The 20,618-nt window shown below is 39.8% G+C and overlaps 2 protein-coding genes across 6 annotated transcripts in view; one reads left to right on the top strand and one right to left on the bottom strand.

Annotated features, from left to right (window-relative positions):
* Nucleotides 1-1,087: 1,087 nt before the first annotated feature.
* LOC106483131 (uncharacterized) lies at nt 1,088-20,455 on the top strand. Of its 5 annotated transcripts, none has more exons than XM_067294984.1 (5): nt 2,624-2,645; nt 3,082-3,152; nt 3,793-3,846; nt 5,450-5,509; nt 5,762-7,278. In XM_067294984.1, exons 1-5 carry the CDS (start codon nt 2,639-2,641, stop codon nt 6,302-6,304), a joined length of 735 nt encoding a protein of 244 aa, XP_067151085.1. In that variant the 5' UTR covers nt 2,624-2,638; the 3' UTR covers nt 6,305-7,278. The 5 variants fall into 5 exon arrangements, 4 of the variants coding, with proteins under 4 accessions (XP_067151086.1, XP_067151085.1, XP_067151084.1 ...); XM_067294983.1 differs by lacking the exon at nt 2,624-2,645 and adding an exon at nt 20,418-20,455 and having other exon boundaries at nt 2,856-3,152; nt 5,762-6,310; XM_067294982.1 differs by lacking the exon at nt 2,624-2,645 and having other exon boundaries at nt 2,856-3,152.
* DYNC1H1 (dynein cytoplasmic 1 heavy chain 1) overlaps nt 9,562-20,618 on the bottom strand; it is a 45,688-nt gene continuing 34,631 nt past the window's right edge. The window contains exons 59-78 of the mRNA XM_067294981.1: nt 20,449-20,599; nt 19,994-20,247; nt 19,694-19,828; nt 19,500-19,594; nt 19,230-19,404; nt 17,979-18,054; nt 16,704-16,864; nt 16,330-16,441; nt 16,188-16,248; nt 15,678-15,801; nt 15,364-15,477; nt 14,919-15,089; nt 14,493-14,710; nt 14,203-14,306; nt 13,617-13,828; nt 12,611-12,764; nt 11,641-11,783; nt 11,019-11,187; nt 10,453-10,580; nt 9,562-9,948 (exon numbers count right to left, since the gene is read on the bottom strand). Of these exons, the coding sequence (XP_067151082.1) occupies nt 9,820-9,948; nt 10,453-10,580; nt 11,019-11,187; nt 11,641-11,783; nt 12,611-12,764; nt 13,617-13,828; nt 14,203-14,306; nt 14,493-14,710; nt 14,919-15,089; nt 15,364-15,477; nt 15,678-15,801; nt 16,188-16,248; nt 16,330-16,441; nt 16,704-16,864; nt 17,979-18,054; nt 19,230-19,404; nt 19,500-19,594; nt 19,694-19,828; nt 19,994-20,247; nt 20,449-20,599 (2,886 nt within the window). The 3' untranslated portion in view covers nt 9,562-9,819. The remainder of the gene's footprint in view (nt 9,949-10,452; nt 10,581-11,018; nt 11,188-11,640; nt 11,784-12,610; nt 12,765-13,616; nt 13,829-14,202; nt 14,307-14,492; nt 14,711-14,918; nt 15,090-15,363; nt 15,478-15,677; nt 15,802-16,187; nt 16,249-16,329; nt 16,442-16,703; nt 16,865-17,978; nt 18,055-19,229; nt 19,405-19,499; nt 19,595-19,693; nt 19,829-19,993; nt 20,248-20,448; nt 20,600-20,618) is intronic.

Here is a 20,618-nt window from a genome sequence, read left to right as displayed (position 1 = left end):
AGCTGCAGAAGTAGACATTCCACTCAAGAACCCTGTATCTGTTTCAAGCCTGCACTCATTTTCCTTCAGGTGAAAGAATTGTACTTTTTACAGAGGTGGTATTCTAGGTTCCTCACCATGGAGACTGACTGGAGTACGCTACACCCAACTCCTCTGCCAGCATTAATAGTCAAGATCTTTCTAGCTCTTTTCACTCTGAGGGAGCTGGAGTTTTCACACTTTTCATCCAGGGCTGCAGAGAGAAAGGGTTAACATTTTTACCAGAAGGGCCACTGCAGTGAATGTGAATGCATTATAGCAGCTGTGAGATGTGACTCATTTTCTGGCAGATACACAGTAAGCTCATTTAAGAGGAAGGAGATTTCTTAGCTGCTTGAGTACATTGCACCTCATGTATCAAGTTGTGTGGGAGAGAACTGTCGTGCGTCTGTGCATGTTCAGACTCTTCCTACTGGCAGGGCCAAGGAGCTTGGCATGCGGGTCGTATCTCTTCCGATTGAGACGAAGTGTATCCACCAGAAAATTTTCCTGGTGTTTGATCTGGGAGGTGTTCTCAGAGCATATCTAATGCACGGGTCATACCCAAAATGCTTCTCTCTCATACTGCACCAACTGGGTACAGCAGCAAGTTGGAAAGCTGTCTTGATAGTCACTTTATGTATGTGCTTTGGAAATCAGAAACACAAAATCTTCCTTGGTGATCTATTGTCTAACTCTGCCTATACTGCATGACCCCACACAGATTGGTGCCGGCAAAGTTTAGCTGTTACCGTAGCTGGAACGGAGTCCTTTCTTGTGAGCCCGGGTCTCAACCTTATACTCACAGTTTCACCCGTAATCCTGCTCAAACTAACAGTGAATCCCCAGTTCACAGGGCCATGTGCTAAAAGCTGTTGCTTTTAAAGGATCAGTAGCTAATTTTGGGTAGGCTTTGGGGGAGAAACGACTCCAAGCCATGTGCTTGGATTAAGGCCCGTATGTACTCATTCAAATCAGCTGGCACAGCAGGCACCAACGTAGCACTTCTCAGATCCCACTTCCCTGGGGAGGGGAACTGGGGAATGTTGTATGAGTTCTCTGACTAGTTTCTGTTTTGTTGTGAAAGCAGCTGGAGAATCCAAAGAGAGGAAGTAGCTATCACGATGGTCCTTGCCCAGGAACAAAAGGTAAGGACGTGGAAATAGAGGTGTCTGGGGAGGAAAGAGGCATGGACAGTATGGTGCAGCTCGGCTGGTGGGAGAAGTGAAATGGAAGACTTCCAGTGTTCGTGAGCTACTCCCAGAGCGGCTGCTCTTACTCCTAACTCCCTAGGGACTTCCTCCCTGCACCTTTCTGAGTGGCAACCACCCACTGGTGCCAGGGTGAGAGGCTCTCGTTTTGCTGAGACTTCCATATTAATTTTCAAATTAATCTGAAATAATAGTATCTTCTTTCTGCAGGGAGGTGCAAGAAAGGTAGGTCTTAAAGAAGGAAATAATGGGAGGAATAGGAATTTGCTTTGAAAAAGTAAAAGCATACTTATCTTCTAATTTTTTTCTAAAAGGGGGAGGTAAGGGGAATAGTGAAGTAGCCTTCAGTGGCAGAATTGCCATGTGTTTGCTAAGATATATGTCTTTAAAGGGTCAAACCGGTTCTGCTTCTTTGTGAGAAATGGACCTGAGTCATAGTTCTCATGTAAATCTGAAAAAATACTATTCCTTGTATTTAAAAATAGCAAAACTGTCATTCTTTTTCTTAGCAAGTGCTAATAAGGAAAGCTGACAGCACGTAATAAGTCCTTTAAATCACATGTGATGGATTGTAAGTAATTAGGAGACATGCTTAGAAAGCAATGATGTGTGTCAAACCCAAACCCAGTCCAAAAGGTGGGAGATCATCTACCACAGCAAATGGAAGGAGGAAACATCTTTGAAAATCTTAACTGCCTCTGAAGAGGATAAATATTTTTCCCTTGGCCCTATTTAGGAAGACTGTGATCAGTTTCTGTGAGGAAAAAGTCCTAGAAAAGGTGAAAGGGACGGGAAGGCGAGTGAGGGTACAGCAAGCAGGAGGGACACCGACCACTTTCTGGCAGCCTGAAGGTTGTGTGAGTGAGATGGGGCCACAGAAAATCAAGCTGTGAGAGCAGGGGGGAGTGAGGTGTCCCTGGCCACCCGGCCTTGCAGATTTAACTATGAATATGTGCAAGTGTATGTATACATACCTACATACATTTCTTTAAGTGTATATATGTGTGTGTACATAAACATGTAATGATTACACTACTCCAAATGCCATGCTGTTTTCTGTGTATTTCCACTGTAGACTTTTCCACACAACCTGCTCTTCTGGAGCGATTATGAAAAGTAGCCCGAGGCCTTTAGCAATGGCACAGAGAGTTTTCACGGGGAGACTTTGCTCTCCTCTTCCTTGCTTCACTTTCATCTTTTTGGGGGAAAAAACAGAGGGAAGTTTCTGTTTTCGGGGGGCTGACTGGGAGCGCGAGGGCAGGGGCAGGAGGTGGGGGCGGAGGTGGGGCAGGCGGGAGCCAGCGCCTACAAAGGTGGAGGAGGCCGAAGCCCGGGAGCGGGATGGGAGCAGGATGGCCTCGGCGGAGAGGAGGCTGCGGCGACGGAGGCGGCGTGGGGCTGGGCAGCCCATGGACGGTACGGGGCGAGCGGGGGCTGACGCCAGTGTGGGTGGACGTGGGTGAAGGGCTGACGCTGAAGGTGGCTTTGCGTTTTCCTGTCTGAAGTCCAGGCTAGTTTGACATCTTGAGCACAAATATCTCTTTGAGGCTTCAGAAAACTTGTAGTGCCTTAAAAAAGAAACACTTCACAGAGTGTAAGTTTTTTTTAAAACATGTATTTCTTTCTCATACTGCATGAATGTCCGTGAATTAAGTCATTGTCATGGTAGGAGATGGTGGCTTTTATTTTTTTGTTTTGTTTTTAAACAGAAGTTGTTTTTAATTAATAGCTTAATACAGACTTTGTGGAGGATTAACAAGCCTTTCTAATATAAAGGGAGCTCCTATGTCTGGGTAATTTATCCAGTGGAACAATTTCTCTAACATGCTTTCCTACCCTCTTCCCATTTTAGTAGATGCTCAGGAAATGAAGGATTCTGTTAAAAGTACAGACTACGTAGAAAGACTGGCACATAACTACATGGTAACTTCTTTTTTCCTAATTGCTGCTTCTATATCTCCACATTCAAGTACAGTTTAGAAAGGGTTAGTTCGTTTGTTATTAGCAAATAGTGGTGGAAAATAGGACATGAAGAACACCTGTGAATAAATTGATTCAAATGGCATCACCTGCAAAGAAACAGAAGGGAAGGGAGAATGCCATTCTCTTCCTGTACTACCACCTGCAGAATAAAGGGGTTTTTGTTTGTAAGATCTCTATAGCAAGATGTTCAGAAAACTGAGGATGTAGCTTTAGTGATTTACCTGCAGTTACATTTCTGAGACATATGATTTTATTTAAAAAAAAAATCAAACCCTCAATGCAGTTCAAAATGCATTTTTGCAAAGCTGTTTTCAAAGCTGAAATAACTGTTCCTAGTAAACGCAGTAGTGTTCTGAGTAGCTTCCCACTATATATATTTTTTTTTGGGGGGGGGGGATTCTTATTTATTCTTATCTAACTGGCACCAGAAATAAGGTATTTAAAAAGAAATACTGGCTTCAGGTGATGAAAACCTGGAAAAATATAACATCAGCAGTTTGCTCTAGAACATCAGCATCAGTCCAAAGCTGTGGTAACTTCTAGTTACAGATTAGTATTTCTTTCCCTTCTTCCTCTCCAGCAAAAGTGCATAGTAGAGTCAAGTACGGAGTCTGAATCTGAGTCCAACGCTGAGGTAAGGCCTGATGCCCTGAACCATTTTATGATGGTGATAAAATTCTCTCATCCCTCACAGGTATTTCAAGACTCCCCATAGTCCCTGCAGGGAGAGTCTGAGATGTGTTCAGGGTGGTTCTTTCTTTTGTGGCTGTAAAGGTGTGGCGGAGTGGGGAGACACCCCTTTCTATCCATCAGACTCTTCCTCACAACTGCTACTGAGTTTAGCAAAGCTGATTTTGGGAGGAGAGGGCAGGAAAGTACCAATGCTTTAGATAGCAAAGCAGTGCTACATTTGACTAAAAAGTACTTAAAGCTGAACTGGGTTGTCTCTGAGAAAGTGATTAACTTTTAGCAGTTAAGCTCTAGTGCAGCTGGATTTCTATAGGGCTGGATGGATAAACTCTACCTTCCTTTTCTCTGCCAGCAGCAGACATAGTAATGATTGCAGCTGTCAGCTTGTTCTCTGAACAGCTGAGGTGGCTCCTTTGTAAAGGAGCAGTTACTTTGCACTGAATGTTTCTTCTTGTGTGACTGCTTTGTACCTGTGGTTTGCTTTTAAAATGGCATCCTTACCTGCACGGCTTCTGGTGGGCTTTTTTGGGTGCGTGTGTGTGGTTTTTAATCTGTTTTGTTCTTTAAATAGACCTAGACTATAAGTATTATGTTAGAATTGTGCAGTTATCAAACAGATAATGTGAAGAAGAAAGTTCTTTATCTGGGTCTGGATGAATCTGTGTTTAAGCACAGAGGGAAGAAGCCTGAAATCTCAGTGGTAATAGAGCAGTAATATTGATTCTGATACAAAGGACTTAGTTTGACTGTGTTAAGTTACAGAGCTTTCTCAAGAGTGGCAAGTGTTCATAATCTTGCTAATGAGGAAGATACAAGACTTGAAGTTCTTTAGCTTGCTTTTTCCATTCTTACTTGTAGCTGAGTTCCAGTGAAGTTGATCTATGGTTGCCTCCTCCTCCTATGTGTATCATGTAGAGGTAGGAAATAGGACAGAATGCAGCTAAATAACTGTTGTGAACTCTGCTTTTGCTGTTGTTTTTGAGTACTTTGCATATATGTTTTTGTATCTGGACACTTAAACTGAGGTAGAAGTATCACTTGTAGGCATTATGCCAAGAAGTACAGAGCTGGCCATGGCCTCAAACTCTACTCCTATGCAGATAGCATCTGTGCTGACCTACATCACTCCTGTTGGGAGTTCAAGTAGTCACAGAAGTGCCTAATGAAGATAAATTTCAGAATATTTCTATATAAAACAACAAAAGGTGACTTAATTTAGAGGAAAGCTCTCTAACCTCTAAATTACATCATCTCTATTGCTAGTTCATTTCTCTGGTTATTGGGTATACAAATACTCATCGGTCTCTTTGTAGCAATGTCCTAGGTGTTGGAAGACTTACCATAGCTCTCCTCACTTCCTCTATTTAGGCTAATTTCTTACAAGGCCTTAAAAGTTAGACTGCCTGATACACATTTCTACCATCTTTTAGCAAGGGGACAATCTGTCCTTTTCTTCTCCAGGACCTTATAGGCTCTGGTTTTACTTAAAATGCTCAGTAATTCACAGGAAGATATGTTATAAGCTTATCTGAACTTTTCTTGAATAGGTCTTGCCTAGCCCACTTGCTGGAGGACTCAAGAAAGCAAGAAACACAAAGGGACAGCAAGTAGGTTTGTAAACTTCAGCTATTATTTAGCAGCCTTGTTCTCAACTTACCCACTCTGTATTTTAATTTTTGGGTGGTATGCGTGGATAAACATAGAGTGGGTGTGTGTGGATAAATAGAACTTAAATAGTAAGTCTGTATCTTAATATATCTTAAAAAGAGTGGGCTTTAGCCTCATTGTATGTTATCATCTCTTGTATTTTTCTTCAGACACATAAGCATCCACACTATTTAGAGAGACCTTTATTTTAGTTTTTAGATCCTTATGATGGTGATTCAGAAGATGCATCCATTCACTCTGACTGCAGCTTGAATTCTTCAAATAGTACAAAAGTCACACCATGGGTGAACAGTACTCCAAAAGCAGCTACTTTGGAGGATGCTGATTCTTCAGAAGATAGAGTGCTTTTCTCTAAACCTTCAAACTGGCACTGCCCAGAAACAGAAATCGGTGAAATTCATGCCCAGACTGTAAGTGACTGCAAAGCACCCATGGAATCTCCTAGCCAAGAGAAGGATTTTCCAAGAAACATGTTACAACCATCTGAACTGACTGGAGCCAGAGAAGCACTTACCTCCATGTGGCTGACACCAGACTGTTCCTTACTGATGAGTGTTAATCCTTCAGCCTGTGCGGATTTGCTTGCAAATCCAGATACTAATGCTCCACAGCCCATGCTAGCAGATGACTCTGACACCATGATGTGCAAAGAGCCACTAATTAAAAGAAAACAAGGGCTTCCTATTTCAGAGGGTGCTGGTGAAAAACAAAGAAAGAAATTGCGTGCAACCTAATCTGAGGTATGAATAAACTAGAACAGGCAAAACCATTCTAAAAAGTGAACCAGTTATAGCTCCTCTTTTGCAGACAATACCTGAACAAGCTTTAAGTAAACTAGCTCAAGTCTGCACTTGCTGCAGGCTTTGAGGTTCATCTGCAAAGATGGACTCAACTAAGTGAGCTTTGAATGGTGATTTTAAGTGGAAAATCTGCTAAGGTGTGTCCTCAGAGCCATAGCTAAGCTTTGTGCCCGAGTATTACTTTGATGCCTATGCTTCCTTCATGAAGCACCAGATTCCTGTATGTAGTGCCTGGTGGCACCTATTTTATTTTGGTATAATTTCAACAAGTATTACTTGGAAGGGTGTGTTGGGAAGGGAGGGAAGAATGCCTGAATGGCTGCAATTAATTTTCAGTAGTTAGAGCTTGCTTTCTTACTGTGTATTTTCTGAAGCTTACCACTCACCTGCTTCACTCCACAGTGATTTGCTCTTCATTTGTCTGACAGTCACCTAGTAGCTGTATGATGAATGACCTTAAAGGTTTGACTACAGACAATTGAATTGCATTGTTGGAACTAGGGCAATCTAGCTTTCTTCTCCTCCCCGCCTTAAACACTTTTGCTATTAACAAATCTGTTCTTGCAAAGTATATATTCTCAGTATATCTACCAGTTTAGAATTTATAGTGTAAAATCCAATGCATTAGCTGAAGGCATTCACTTTCCTTAGGCAGTTGTTCCCATTAAGAGCTGTGAAAGTGGCACACACTGATGGAAGGCCAGTTAGTCAACAAAAATAGTATCTCTGATCTCCCTCCTGTATGATAAGAGATAAATTAAGTTTACCATACAGCTGAGGTAGTCTGCTACATGTGGAAGGGGAACTACTATTTACAAAAGTAAAATTAAAATGATTGCCTGGAATAGGTTTGTACAACCATGGACTCTGTATGACTGGTAGAGATACGTAACTTTTTTTTAAACTAATAAAGGTGGCAAGCCACTTACAATACTACTTAACTCCTAGCTTGTATCATACTAATATCTGTATATTTGTTTCATTATAGAAACTTGACTCTTCTCCTTTATTGCCACATTGAGAAGCAGATCGTTCTTAATGAACTTGGAAACTAAGTAGTTAGAACCAAGGGGTAGCTCTAAGATTCAGAGGCCTAGGCCCTAAGACACAAGGTTACTACCCTTGCCACTGGGGATAGTCACAGGGCAAAGAGTAAGTTGGGGCTTGCATTCAGCCTTATCATGTAAGGTGAACACAAATCTTCAACTCAACTCCTGAAAGACAGCTGTGAGGTTCATTGCATAAGAACCCTTGCAACTGTCCACATGTAGTGCAACTAGTAAATCACAGCTCTTCCTAGAATTAACACATGTATTTTAACAATATAATTAAGCTTTGTATTAACAAAGCTTTAAAAATACTGCATTACAATACAGCCAAGCCCTTCAGCTTCCTGTTAAGGAAGCTGCACCATTTTAAGTTTTTACCACCTCATCCAAGATGAAGTAAAACTGAACTGCTCACCCTCAGAAACAGCAGCCAAGGAGAACCCTGAACTCATCCAGTGGAGATTTTAAACCAGTTTTGTTACTCTATATATTGAAGTAAACAGTCTAGCAGAAAAAATACAGGAAAAATTCAGGAGAGAAATAAGTAAAAGGGTAAGTCACAGGGGACAGCATTTACTCAGTCCTGCTTATTCAGTATGTGAATCTAACTCTTGACTAATGTTTGAACTGAAAACACACCTTTGAGTAATTTAGGCCTAATGTACAAGGAGCTGAATATAGTTTGGGAAGCTCTAGCACCCCTAAGGCATATTTGAGACAGTCTGGATCTCATCATTAATATTTATAAATGGATGAAATTGGCAGGCACCATCTCTAAGCCTTGGCTGAAGATTTATAGTAGCTGTAAACTGATATCACAGCTCCAGATGCTGAGCTATGCACAAAAGGAGTTACTGGACAGTATAGCTTCAGCTGAAGGTTAGCTGAGCTGCTAATAGCTGGATGTGCTGAAGATAGCAGTTATAATGTGAAATATTAGCTTAAATATATCCAAGTTCTAATTAGTACAATCCTGGAGGGTATCATCTGCTTCATTTCTATGCAATGCATTTGAAGTGAGCTTGGAGAGAGACCACATTAATTCCAGAAACTAAGTAGCAGCCAGCAGAAAAGCACCTCATGGAAGCTGAAACAGAACAAGGATATTAGGTTATGGACCAAACTGATCTTGGATGATGCATGCTATGATGATGATGCGTGCTAGACAAAGACTACATGGTGGCATTCTGGTTTAGGATCCCTCCCTCATAGGGAATGAAAAAGCCAGGGCACTTTAACCTACAAAGATATTAACTTACAGGAGTTACAAACAGTATGGAGAAGGCAGATAGCAAGTATTCTCTATTTTAATAACTTGGAAGGCATCAACTAAAACGAGCAGGTGTCAGGCTGAAGCAAGATTTTTCCTCACAGCACAGGGCAGTGTCAATTGTTGGTTCAGAAAGTCACTGCTTCATAAGAGAAAACACAGAAAGGAAGGAGCTACTGAGACCTGTGTTCTTCATGTTTCCTTAAACATTTAATATCAGCCACTGTTAGATAGAGTATGCTGTTAGAGAGCTCTTTGTTCTGCACAGGGTGGTCAGAACTGATAGGAAATGTCAGTTCTCATTAGTTGGCATCAGCTGTATTTGAGTCTCTGAAATATGCTCACAACTCTTTGTTTAAGCATTTAATGCCATCCTCCTGGGCTTAACTAGACATCCCTTACCTTAAAATGAAGCCTTATTATACCCTAAAAAAAAGCTTAGGAAAAGGGAATCCCTCTGTTAGGATAAGAGTCTCCTTTAGGATGCTCTAGCTTCTGAGTGCAGCTCAGTAGTTGTGTATATGCAGCTTGTTTCAAGCAAGAACCTTTTTTTTGTGTTATTCTTCTAACACTTTAGCATCTGGCCGTTAACTAAGACAAGAAATTCCAACCAGAGCCTGTTACAGTAGTTCATTCAATATAATTCAGACTTTACAGCAAGTCATTTCAGGCTGTTTCAAGATTTTTCTTCTACGCTTTAGATACAAGACTTTTGTTACTTGGAGTTAGCTGACTGAGCTGCTGAGCTGTGCAAAGGTATTCAAGTATACTGTTGATCAATTCATTACTTGTTATTTTCTGAGAAGATTGTAGAGACAGTATTTTTTTTCCAGAAAAATCACCTTAAGAACAGTTATTTCCAGAAACAGTCATACAGTCTTGCTACAGATTTTATTTTATGTAATATGATCCATCAAGTATAACACATTCCAAGAACCATCTAAAAATCTCATCCAATTTTCCTTCAAACAAGTTTAGTCTATCAGCTTTTCAATACACCTCTCTTTCTTGCTACTCAACTTTACACAAATCCATCTGACAACCTAACTGTATCACATACAAAGTACTGGAGAAGACTACATAAAAGACTGACAGTTACTACAACATTATGAGTTACAAAACTAATCTTGTTACTCAGTGCAGAGAACTGCGACACCACGTTCATAGAAGCTACGAGGATCTTCCTTGGTAGCTATTTCAAAGTCAACTGTGAAAATCAGATCAGCACGTGTGAAGTTCAGATAAACTGGTAATGTAACCTGGAGAAAAACATGAATACAGAAGAAGGGTTATGCAAGGTAGTTGAAAAGAGCAAGAGGTACCTATACCACTAGGTGGTATTTCTGAGGTAGGAATTAGTCTGAGATAATTCAACAGCCAAAATGAGAAGTGCCTACCAGATGAAAACCAGGTCCTAAAAGTTCATTTTAAAGCACAGCATTCTTTATATGTACAAATTCAAGTTTTGTCCTGAGTAACATGAATATTTTTGATTACCTCTCCCTCTTCTTATCCAACTACAAAGGCAAGACCTAGTCAATACTGTGTTTGTTTGCAGCTAGCCTAGAACTTACCCACCAATTTGCCCTGAGAACAATAGAAATGAACAATTTTGTTTGTGATGCCGAACAAGTAAGAGAAAATAGCCATAACACATCAGGGAAGTTAGCAAACAGACAGAACAAAAAGCCTAGATGGAAAACGACAGGAAAATCTAAGTATAAGGTTTGTTTAACGTTATTTTTATAAATCTCAATACTCACCACATTTGCTTTTTTATCAGCATTTGTCTGCTTGATCCAGCGAAGCTGTGTTATGGGCAGCACAGTTGAAATAGCATTTGAAAGTGACAGCTTGTTATTGCTGCACGTAGCTCCCTGAAGCTTTAGGCCTGTAAATTGAAATATGCTTTACTTCTAAGAGTTTTCATAGATCCAGGCAAAGCAAGTCTCCCTGGATATCATTAATTGAGTTAACAAAGTTATCCATCCAAGTTTGCAAGATGATGCTTTAAACTACAGCCATTCATGTTCACTGCTGTCTAAGCTCACTAAGTGGGAGACAAGGTATTTGATACTCCAAAACAGAGAAGTTTGCAGATACGCTATCCAATTTTGCTTAAATCTGTACTGACCTGACTCTTGAGATTTCTTTGTTAGCATTATAAGTACTTCCCTACTAACTAGTATCAAGTGAATTTTAAACAACTTTGTAAGAGTTAGACCCTTTCCAAAGAGGCAATCTTTCTCAGTTGATGCAGTCCATTTTAATATCAGGAGCTTCTGAAAGTGCTTTAGAGCAAGTACCTCTCTTTTCACCACAAGTTTACCTGTGACTCCAAAACTGCACGCATCCAGTACTGCATTCTGTGTAGTTGTAACATTGACCTCAAGACAGAGTTCTTCAAGGGACCAGCTGTTTGCCTGGGCAACATATTGTCTTGTAGCAGTAATATAAGCCTCTGGTACAAACAGGCCACCCAGGCACACATGGATGTTCTAATTCAAAGAAGCAAGAAAGAAAAAAAACCCCAGCTGCTTCAGTATGTATGGCTGCAGATTCTAGATACAGTCAGCATTAATTTAACTTTTAAGCTATTAAGTCTTATCATAAACATTACTTCAGAAATCTAAGTTTACACAAAAATTTTCCTGTTGCTAACGGAACACTACCCAATTGCTAAACTGCTTTTTCCCTCTAGGGCTATATTTTCTGCCATTCTAAAATACTAAGTTTCCCTCTATCCATATGAACTCTTAGCCTGCTAAGCCTCACCATTTTGAGATCAGGAGAGGCTCAACAATATTGACAAGCACATTTCAGAGAACACTGTTTGAAGCTATTTCACCAGAGAACCTTTTTAGAAGTCTTGATATGAAGACTCCTTAAAGTAGTTATACAAGCCCACTCGAATTCAAATATAACTTCTAGGTGAAGTCAGCACAAGGTACCTTTAGTTCTTTTGCTCCACCAGAAGCAGCTGCCTGGGAAATATTCTGCAGTTGCTTAATGCGTTCACTGAAGTCAGACACCCACTGAATAACAGTCATACCAGCTGGCACTGTGTAATGAGACCAGCTACGAGGCAAAATACCTAAGAAAAACATAATCAAAGTTAAGTTTTGTTTGTATACAAGCTGGAGTTATGCACTATTTTGACACTCTTCCCATTTCTTTTCCTTTCAATAGCCATTTAAGTCTTGCACAAGGATATCAGTCTCTGTTTCAAAAAGCTTGTCAGTAAGTAAAAGCACTTTTCAATATTACAAAGCCCCAGGTTTAGTATTTATTTAAAATGCCATCCAGTTATAAAAACCCTTCAACAGCAACTTCAGTTACACACAACTATATACTGCTATAACTGACCTTCAAGTTTACTTGCAATTCGAGCCCTTTAGAAAGAGGTCAAGTCAATGTTTTAGAAAACATTTTGTTCAAAGCTGACTTCAGAATGGTATTCATCAACAGCAGATCTTAATGTTACTTGAAATAGGATATCTATGTCTGTAAAGTTCCTTCTACACATAGAAAATTTCACATTTACCTGTGGTCTTGAAATAGCAGAAGTTTACAAAACTTGGACATTTGCTAGGAGATTTGATATCAGCCATATCATTTGCTTTGTGGTATGAATAACTTTATTCCACCACAGTTAAAAAAACTAAACCAATTTGGTAAATTTTCAGCTTAGAAATTAAGCTGATGACTTAAACAGTATAAATGAGCCTAATATCTACTGCAACTTGAAATCCTAAACCAAACCATTTGGACTTTTCTTACGCTTGACTCAAAAAGGTTGCTTTTGTCAAATGGTAAAGCCAACTGATTTTCTGGCTTAAGCTGGTAAGCATAAGAGCCTTTAACTTTCCAAGTGCAAGAGGCAAACAGAACAATGGGAGGCACTAGCCTGAATTACTGTACCTTTCACCAGTTCATTTATAAGTGTACGTAAGTAGTTGGTTTGTTTCTTTTTTCCTTCGCATACTTGAACCACATCTGCAAGGTCTTGACGGACATCCTGAAGTAGTTTAGCTCCCATTTTCACCTCTCTCTCAAAGAATCGGAACAAAGGATCCTGATTTTCAAAACATTCAAAGTAAGTTGCAGATAAAAGTACAAGCTTCTTGCTGAAAAACAACATTAACCTGCTACAAAAAGCTACCCAAACTGGATGGGCTGGCCAGTGACACTGACTAAAAGCATTAAACTTGAAAATACAACCTGTGGTGCAGAAAGTGACCGTAGAGACTGTTTAACAATGCACAATATCCTTCCTTCTGAGGAGGTAAGGAAATAAAAGACTTTTAGTTAATGTAGACTGCCTGCTGCAGCTCATTCCAGTCAATTACAGATTTTCTTTAAGTAGCAACAAAATGTTCCCCCCTATTATCCCCAAGTAGGTCTCAAGAAGCAGTTAGCCAGTCAGGGATTTATTCAGCTGTGGAGCTTATTCCAGAGTTAGAGCTTAGATCTCAAAGTTCTTTCTCCCAACCCCTACAATTTCTGTTCCCAGTTAGCAGAAGCTGCTGCCCTACTCCCTCTCCCAGTAACCATCATTCAATTTTAGCAGTTGTGTGCACAGGCTGTAAATAAAGCATCATAAGTAGCTGTCAGTGTGCTAAAAACGAAACAAAGTAGTTATTCTTTTGCTTCCCAAGCAGAGAAGCTTTACATAGTGGTACCTGTGACATTTTATTTCTTTAAAGAATCCCCCAGAAGTCATAGAATCAACTTTTAAAAGCATTACAAGAAACCCACTGGGGCATTATGTAGCCATAGCAGTCAGAATCAGCATCGATACAGGTTCCACCTTTCCCCAGGGGTCCCCAGCAGTTTTCACTGATACTTGCAATCGCAAGGCACTTGTTCCAACACACTGGAACTTATGCACTTACAAAGCCCATGTTAGACAAAACTTAGTTCTTACCTTAATGTTTTCCACAGTTCGCTTCAAATGATTTAGAGTTTGTGGGATAAGGTGAAGCCAGTTAGAAGCTGTGGTATGCAGTGTTCTCATCCAGGCTGGACGACCATCTGATGTGGAATCAGTTCTCGTCTTCTTCTCAGTTTCTGCATAGGCTAGATCATCCTCATCCTCCAGCATCTGCATTTTCAGCATTTTACTAATCATATCTATGCCTAAATCAGAAGATGAGCTGTTAGCCAGAGAAGCAGTGGGATCAAGCTGAAAACATCCTACCACATGCAAGAACTAATACAGACAAGATTCAGAACTGTCTAGCTACAGGAAGGTCCAGAGTTGACAAAACTTTCCCGCATCAAGATGGGAGCTTGACATCTAGAAGGCTGAATTTAACTAGTTCTTGAATTCACGAGCTTCTGGTCAGTTTTCAGAATGCCAAGGCATTTAGCTGGCAGAGGTTAAACCAAGTACGTTGAGGGAGGAGGGGAAAGCCACCAATTCTTCAGCAGAATTTAATACCTCATCTGTTTTTTAGTTTTAACAAAATCTCACATGATTAACACGTAGACAGGTTAAGTTCTGGTTTTACCTTGCGTGGTGAGAAGAACTTTCTCTGCATTATTTGGCAGGCCCAGCCATGATGGTGTCTGTGTATCGGGCAGCATCTCAACCCACTGAACAAATTCTTCGCGCCTGTGAGTCAGAATTTCGGTATTCATTAGAAGGTTTACCCTATTAGAACGGCAAGGTAATTCTTTGCCTGAGATAAATATTTACACAGCTAAATTCCAGCACAGAGATACAGTTTAGGTTCTAGGTGGGTAGGATTTTTTTTTATTGTTTTATAAAAACAGTTTTAGGAGGATATGAAAAAGATACCTGATTCCGTCCGGCATCTGAATATCTTTGTGTCCATCAACTTTGCAAGCCAGTTTGAATTCACTATCAAAACTTAAAGTAGTGAACAGACGTTCCAAGAAAGTGTTTAACAAACGCTGATCAAATTCATTATCAATGCGACCTCCATAGATAGACTGTGCCATCAGCGTCTTTAGTGCAGACCAGGGGATTTTATCAGGTGAAATGTTTTGGCGGCCCTATGAGTAAAATGTAATTTAATTAGCAGGAAACAATCCTTTTCACCTCCCCTCTGATAGAGGAGTCAAATTAAAAAGAACTAAAGTTAAATTGCCACCAGATTATTTGAACCAGCTTAGATAAGTTACTAAATGTTTCCAGAACAGACTGCCTCTTTGAAGATAGTAACTAATTTAAGTATTACCTTAAGTACACAAGACTACTTGCCTTTGCTGTATCATCCAACCATGTATCTACGGTGTCACAGGCAGATCTCAGGTCAGATTCTCCAAATTCATACTTCTTGGACCAACCCAAGGGAGCATAGCGCAAACGCTCTTGGATAATGGCATGGAACCAAGCAAGAAGAAAATATAAACGAGCACGCTCATTTGGAGACTACAAAGTGGAAGAAAAAAAAATACACTTATTACTCAAGTAAATTGTTAATATTAAGTCTGCTAAAAGGCTAGGAAATGGCAGCTGCAACAGTAGGTCACTATCAAACTGAATGCATCCTATCACCAGGAGGTACAACAACTACTTTACTGCTTTGAGGACAGAATATGCTATGCGAGTCTTAGCAGTTGAGTTTTCAAATCATCTTTCTAAACCAAGACCTTCACAAACACATTCAAATATTTCCCTTCACCCATACAAGCCTCAGCCTTACCTTGCACATTCTTGAAACTGGAATGCTACTGAAAGTTCTCAACATGTTTGCCTTCACACCAGGAGGAGGTTCAAACACAAAGATCCGGCCAGCACGTAACAAATTCACTGGCACCTAAAAGACAAAAGATCAATAAACTTGAACCCAACTCCTTTAGCCTTCACTAAATTCAAACCAAGGCTAATAACTGCCCTGACAAGCGTATAGTCTTTCTTCAGTCCAGATAAGTCAATCATGAGAACTCCTACCCTGGGTAGCATTCTTGGCTCTGCAAGCCAGTTACAATACCAGAGCAAATTTCAGATCAATGTTACCTTGGGGTTAATCTCCATCGTAAGGAAGAGTCTGAAGCAAGCATGGGGTTGCAGGGAATGTAGCTTCTTTTCTAATTGCATCAGCCAACCAGGAGCCAGGTGGACGTTCTTCAGCATTACCCATCTGTGATGTTTTGAAACAGAACAAGTGCTTTTGAATTTACAGCTTATGGATTCTGACCGTAATTATCACACAGAATAACAGAATCTGATGTTAATACTGCACGTTTCCTCCCTCTTTTAACTGTCTTCCATATAGAATCAGTTACTGTCTACTGTAAATGGGCTAACTCTCCTGTTTTGCAGCTGCTACCTACCTTTCCTCCTGAAAGTATTTAAATCAAATACAAGCTGTGAATAGCTGTGCTTAAATTGTTGAACTGAACTGAAATATGGAGATAGTCCCATTTTTTTTTCCCTCGTGGTTTTATCTGCTTAGCCAACAGATTATTTTACAAATTTTACCTTTCTGCTAGCCAGTAGTCTAGCTAAACAAGAGACAGAACTTACCTTCCAGATTTAACTGCTGTGTTTATTGCTTTATCTGCTTGGTTAAACCCTTCAGCAGAACCTAAAAGACAAAAAGTAGCTAAAGCTCTTACCACTCCCAATTTCATTTACGCTTATCTGATGAAATAAGGTGTTCTCTTACCAATAGCAATAGAAGTAATCTGTGTGTTCTGCTCAGCTGCAAGGTCTTCAACATGACCACTGGCATCATAGCCAGGTACAGAACACATCAACACAGGAGTATTAGGTTTCACCTATAGTCCAGGAAGTTTAAAAGAATAAGAGGCAGTCACTACACAAATATGAGAATGCACCAAGCTCAGTCTTTCTTCCTTTTGCCAGCTAAAGACATAATGTAAACTCAAAGTAGCATAAACAAATAGGAACATAATCTATTCCTTGTACCATGGAGAGAAAGATAAATGGAAGAAGTATTCCGGTGAATAGGTGTACTTGCTATGGAATTCATGCAAAGCCTATCTCAGGATTTCAGCCTTTCAGAAAAAGTCAGTTTACCTCAGTATCTACGATGTGTGTCAGGTCTAAAGGCTGCTCCATAATGGACATGAAAGACTCTCCAAGATTTGTGGAAACAAAGGCATGTGCCATTGCCAACAAACGATCTGGACGGAAGGCCTGGATCAGCAGCAAGCGATGAATAGCCTGTCCAATAGGAGCTGAAAAGGGGAGATACATTAGATGGACAGGTCAGAGAATGACCCAATACCTTCCTCTCTTCAATTCTTCTTTCAGTGCTCCTCATCTTGTTCAGAAGACTGGATTTTTAGATAAAAATTATCCCTTTGAAAGATCTGCTGCAACTTATTAACGGAGCGCTCATATTCCTTTTTCACTTTGACAGTCAAAAGACGCTTACTGTCTTCAGCTGGTTGCCATGACGTTTTAATTATCTGTTCAATTTCTTGTGTTGCAAGCCCTTTAGAGGCCTATATTAACAGGATGCTTTTGGATTCTACTGAAATACTACAGTTTTATAAAATCTAAAGTCTGGAAGCATTGCCAAGAAGTGATTTTGCATTGCCATTAAGTGATTTTAAGTTCCAGTGACAACAGAACACTTTATATCTTTTCACTAATTCAAAATGTAGCCTTCTGTTAGTCTTTGAAACATTATACTCTTGTCTAGCATAGATAGGATAGATAAAAAAAAATAAAAAAATCTAGGTTAAGTTAATTGTCAAGCCGTTTTACAGTAGCTACTAAATACAAGCTTAGAATGCTTAATTTAGAAAATCGCTTACAGGAACAAGCCTTGAATAATCACAGCTGGCAAACATTTCCTTATGTTACCTTTCTGATAAGGGAAGAGCTGAAGGGCAGTAGTTACCCTTAAGTTGTAACTCTTAACAAATTAGCACTAGCAACTAATGTAACAAGAATTAAGACTTCATGCTCAGATATAATAACTGAAGAAGGAAATACTCTAGTAGACCTTGTCCTCAGAAAACCTGTGTCGAAGTTGGAGCTTTTCAGAGTACTGAATTGCACCCTTGCAATGACTAAGGTTAATCCAATCTATTATGTGATCTAATGAGATCGTGGAAGGACATTTTATACTCCATGGAAGACCAGAACACAGGATAAGGAGCAGGAACTAAGTGTGGCGGCTGCTGCTTAGAGAAGTGTTTTCAGCAGACTGAGGTTCTTTCACAATCCCAAGGTTGTCATTTTCCCAGGCATTAAGGTCTAACTTTAGAATTGCCTTAAAATCTAATTAAGTCTACTTAAAGTTTGTAGGAATGGTGTGGACAATAGTGCAACTCAACTTACTTGCAGGTTTTTCTTCAGTCCAAAGGTATGGTACAGTCTGCTCTGGTGAGCTGCTATCCAGCCAGATGCAGAATTGCTGTATCGGAAGAAAATGCAAATTTTGAAATTGGAGTTTTGCAAAACTTGGAGTTTAACAGCTTCAAGAGTCTGCTGCAAGGGCTCTATGCTGTACAAGTGTAACATAGCTGAGGCCTTCTGTCCAGGTCCTGTTCCTGATACTACAGAGGTCCTCAATCTCAGCTTTAAAATCTAGCATTTTTGTATAATGTACTGCAGAAGTGCTCAGCTACATACTAGCTTTCAGGAGAAAAGAAAGACTGCTCAGGACATGGTTGAACTTGGCACTGTCCAAGCTCTACGAGTCTTTCATTTTCAAATTCTTTATTGATTAAAAAATTCAAATAAGTAGCTAAAGTGTTTAATCAATGAAATCCACAAGTTTGTAAGATTTTTACCATTTAATGCCCATGTCCTAACATCCATCTTTAGATTAACAACTTAGATTGAGTACCAGATGCAGTATTTGAGCTTCCATCTACAAGTAAGTTTTGTGAAGTAGGACAGGGCTAACACTGTTAAACAGAAGCATTCTTATAACAGACCATTAGTCAAATCAATTTATTTGAAGCCAAAGATTAATTTAGCCCCAGTCTTGTCCAGCAGTCAATACAGTTTCATTTTTTCCCAGCCTACTAGATATAAGTGGTCTGAATAAGACTGAGCAAGACTGCACTTGGACCATCACATTTAGTAGTTCTTGATTCATTTTTCTTCAATGATTTCTCCGAGTTCTATTTTTTTTTTTTAAATCAAACCCCACATCTAAAACTTGAATTATACTTTGTCCATTATGCTCTTTAAATTGTCTAATCATTTCACTGCTGTCCTCTAACTTTGCATTGCCCCCCAGCACTCCTGATTCTACAGACCTCTACCAACTCCCAGCTTAAGCTATAAATTATTTCTCCCCAAGACTGAAGAGTTTCAGACTATTGAGAAAATTAGAGGCAGCAAAGAGAATTCAATTTTTTATATAAAAACTAGACAGGGAAACCAAAGTTAAGTGTACTATTTAAGATATGGACACATTTTTGTGTATACAGTATTGCAAGTCAGAACACAAATGCATTCTTAGGACAATTCGCTCTTTTATCAAAGATATGACCTCAGTGTAGCACAAAGCTCTTAAAAGAAAATCCTAAAAAGCTAACCAGGGTTTAGTGCAGAAAACAAACCCTACCCAACACTTACCTCATCAGCTTGAACCTTTGAAACGAGGTCCTTAAATGCAGGAAGGCAGCTCAGCCTCATCATTGCTTCTGTTTGCTCTACAGTCAAACCATTGATTTTTGGGAGAGATGCACTATTTAGTACTATCTCCTTTCCTCTCAAGAAGTGCTGGAACTCTGCATCATATGTAGGCTCCCTAATGTTAAGAGAACAGAAGACTTTAGCTAGGTGTTGACTTCAAGACATCCCTCACTTTTTCAACTAAAGCGAAGCGAGGAAACAAATGTTTACCCAATAGTGCCTTTCAGTTTAATCCGGGCCAGCAACATAGCAAATGTTATATGATCTTGATGTAGCATGCCACGTGCCACTCTATTGAAAGCCACCTACCAATAGAAGAGTACTGTTAGTAGTATAAGGAGCCTTGAACACTAACCTTTTAAAAAATGATTAAAGAATCACATTTACTAAATAAAATACGGAACCTGAAAGAGATCCTTTGTGATGATTGAGAGACGCTGAGTATGGTCTGTAATTCCCTTGAGATTTGGGTTCTCATACAAGACATTGTGATAGATGTCCAAGAAAAACTGGAGAGAGTACTGGTACAGGAAATGTATCTGAAAGACAAGGAAGTTCAGTTTCCTTTCTGAAGAGTCCTGCTGTTTGATAGCTTATGCTCACAAAATTGCAACATTGCAGCCAGTGCTGGAATTAGACAGTACCCACTAAGCTCTGAACATGAAATACATGAAGCTTCTGGTAGGGAGAAGAGCTCATCCTACCTGTTTCAGTGACTCCATAGTAAAGTATATACTGCTGCATGCTGTAGAAAGGGGCAAGTATTGCTGGGAGACAGTCTCTACTTCTTGCATGACAATATCAGTCTCTTCTACTTTTCTAGTGACCTCTGCTGCTTCCTTCTTTAGGTTCTCAAGAGTAGTAATGATGGTGTCATCATCCAGGATACGTCCCTTCACTTCATTGAGTGCCTGTAGCAGGGATTTTTCTAACTGACGCAAGCGCAGCTGAAATTCACCTTAATTACAACAAAAACTAGGTTACATATGGTACAGATCTGTTAGTCTTTATGGATTATATGAATTATGTATGCTTTGCCATTGGACACCCTGAAAAAAGCAAGAGCATCAGCTATAAAGATACTTTACAGTTGTATGAAAGCTAAATCACTGTATTCTTTTATAACAGGATGAAGTTACTTTAATTTTGAGAAACATACCTTGAAGCTTGAGGAGATCAGAGCGTTTTTCATCAACATCTGGTCTTTCAGCTTTCAGGACCTCATTCAGACACTGGCTCTGTAAGCTGCTGCGAGTTACTGTGAAGTTCACAAATGTAACACGAGAGCAGAGATCTGGTGGGAATTCAACCTATCACAGTAAAGATAAA

Source organism: Apteryx mantelli, chromosome 4 (assembly GCF_036417845.1).
Source record: "Apteryx mantelli isolate bAptMan1 chromosome 4, bAptMan1.hap1, whole genome shotgun sequence".
Classification (NCBI taxonomy): Eukaryota; Metazoa; Chordata; class Aves; order Apterygiformes; family Apterygidae; genus Apteryx; species Apteryx mantelli.
Note: the sequence above shows the minus strand (reverse complement) of the source record. Positions and strands in the feature narration are given on the sequence as shown.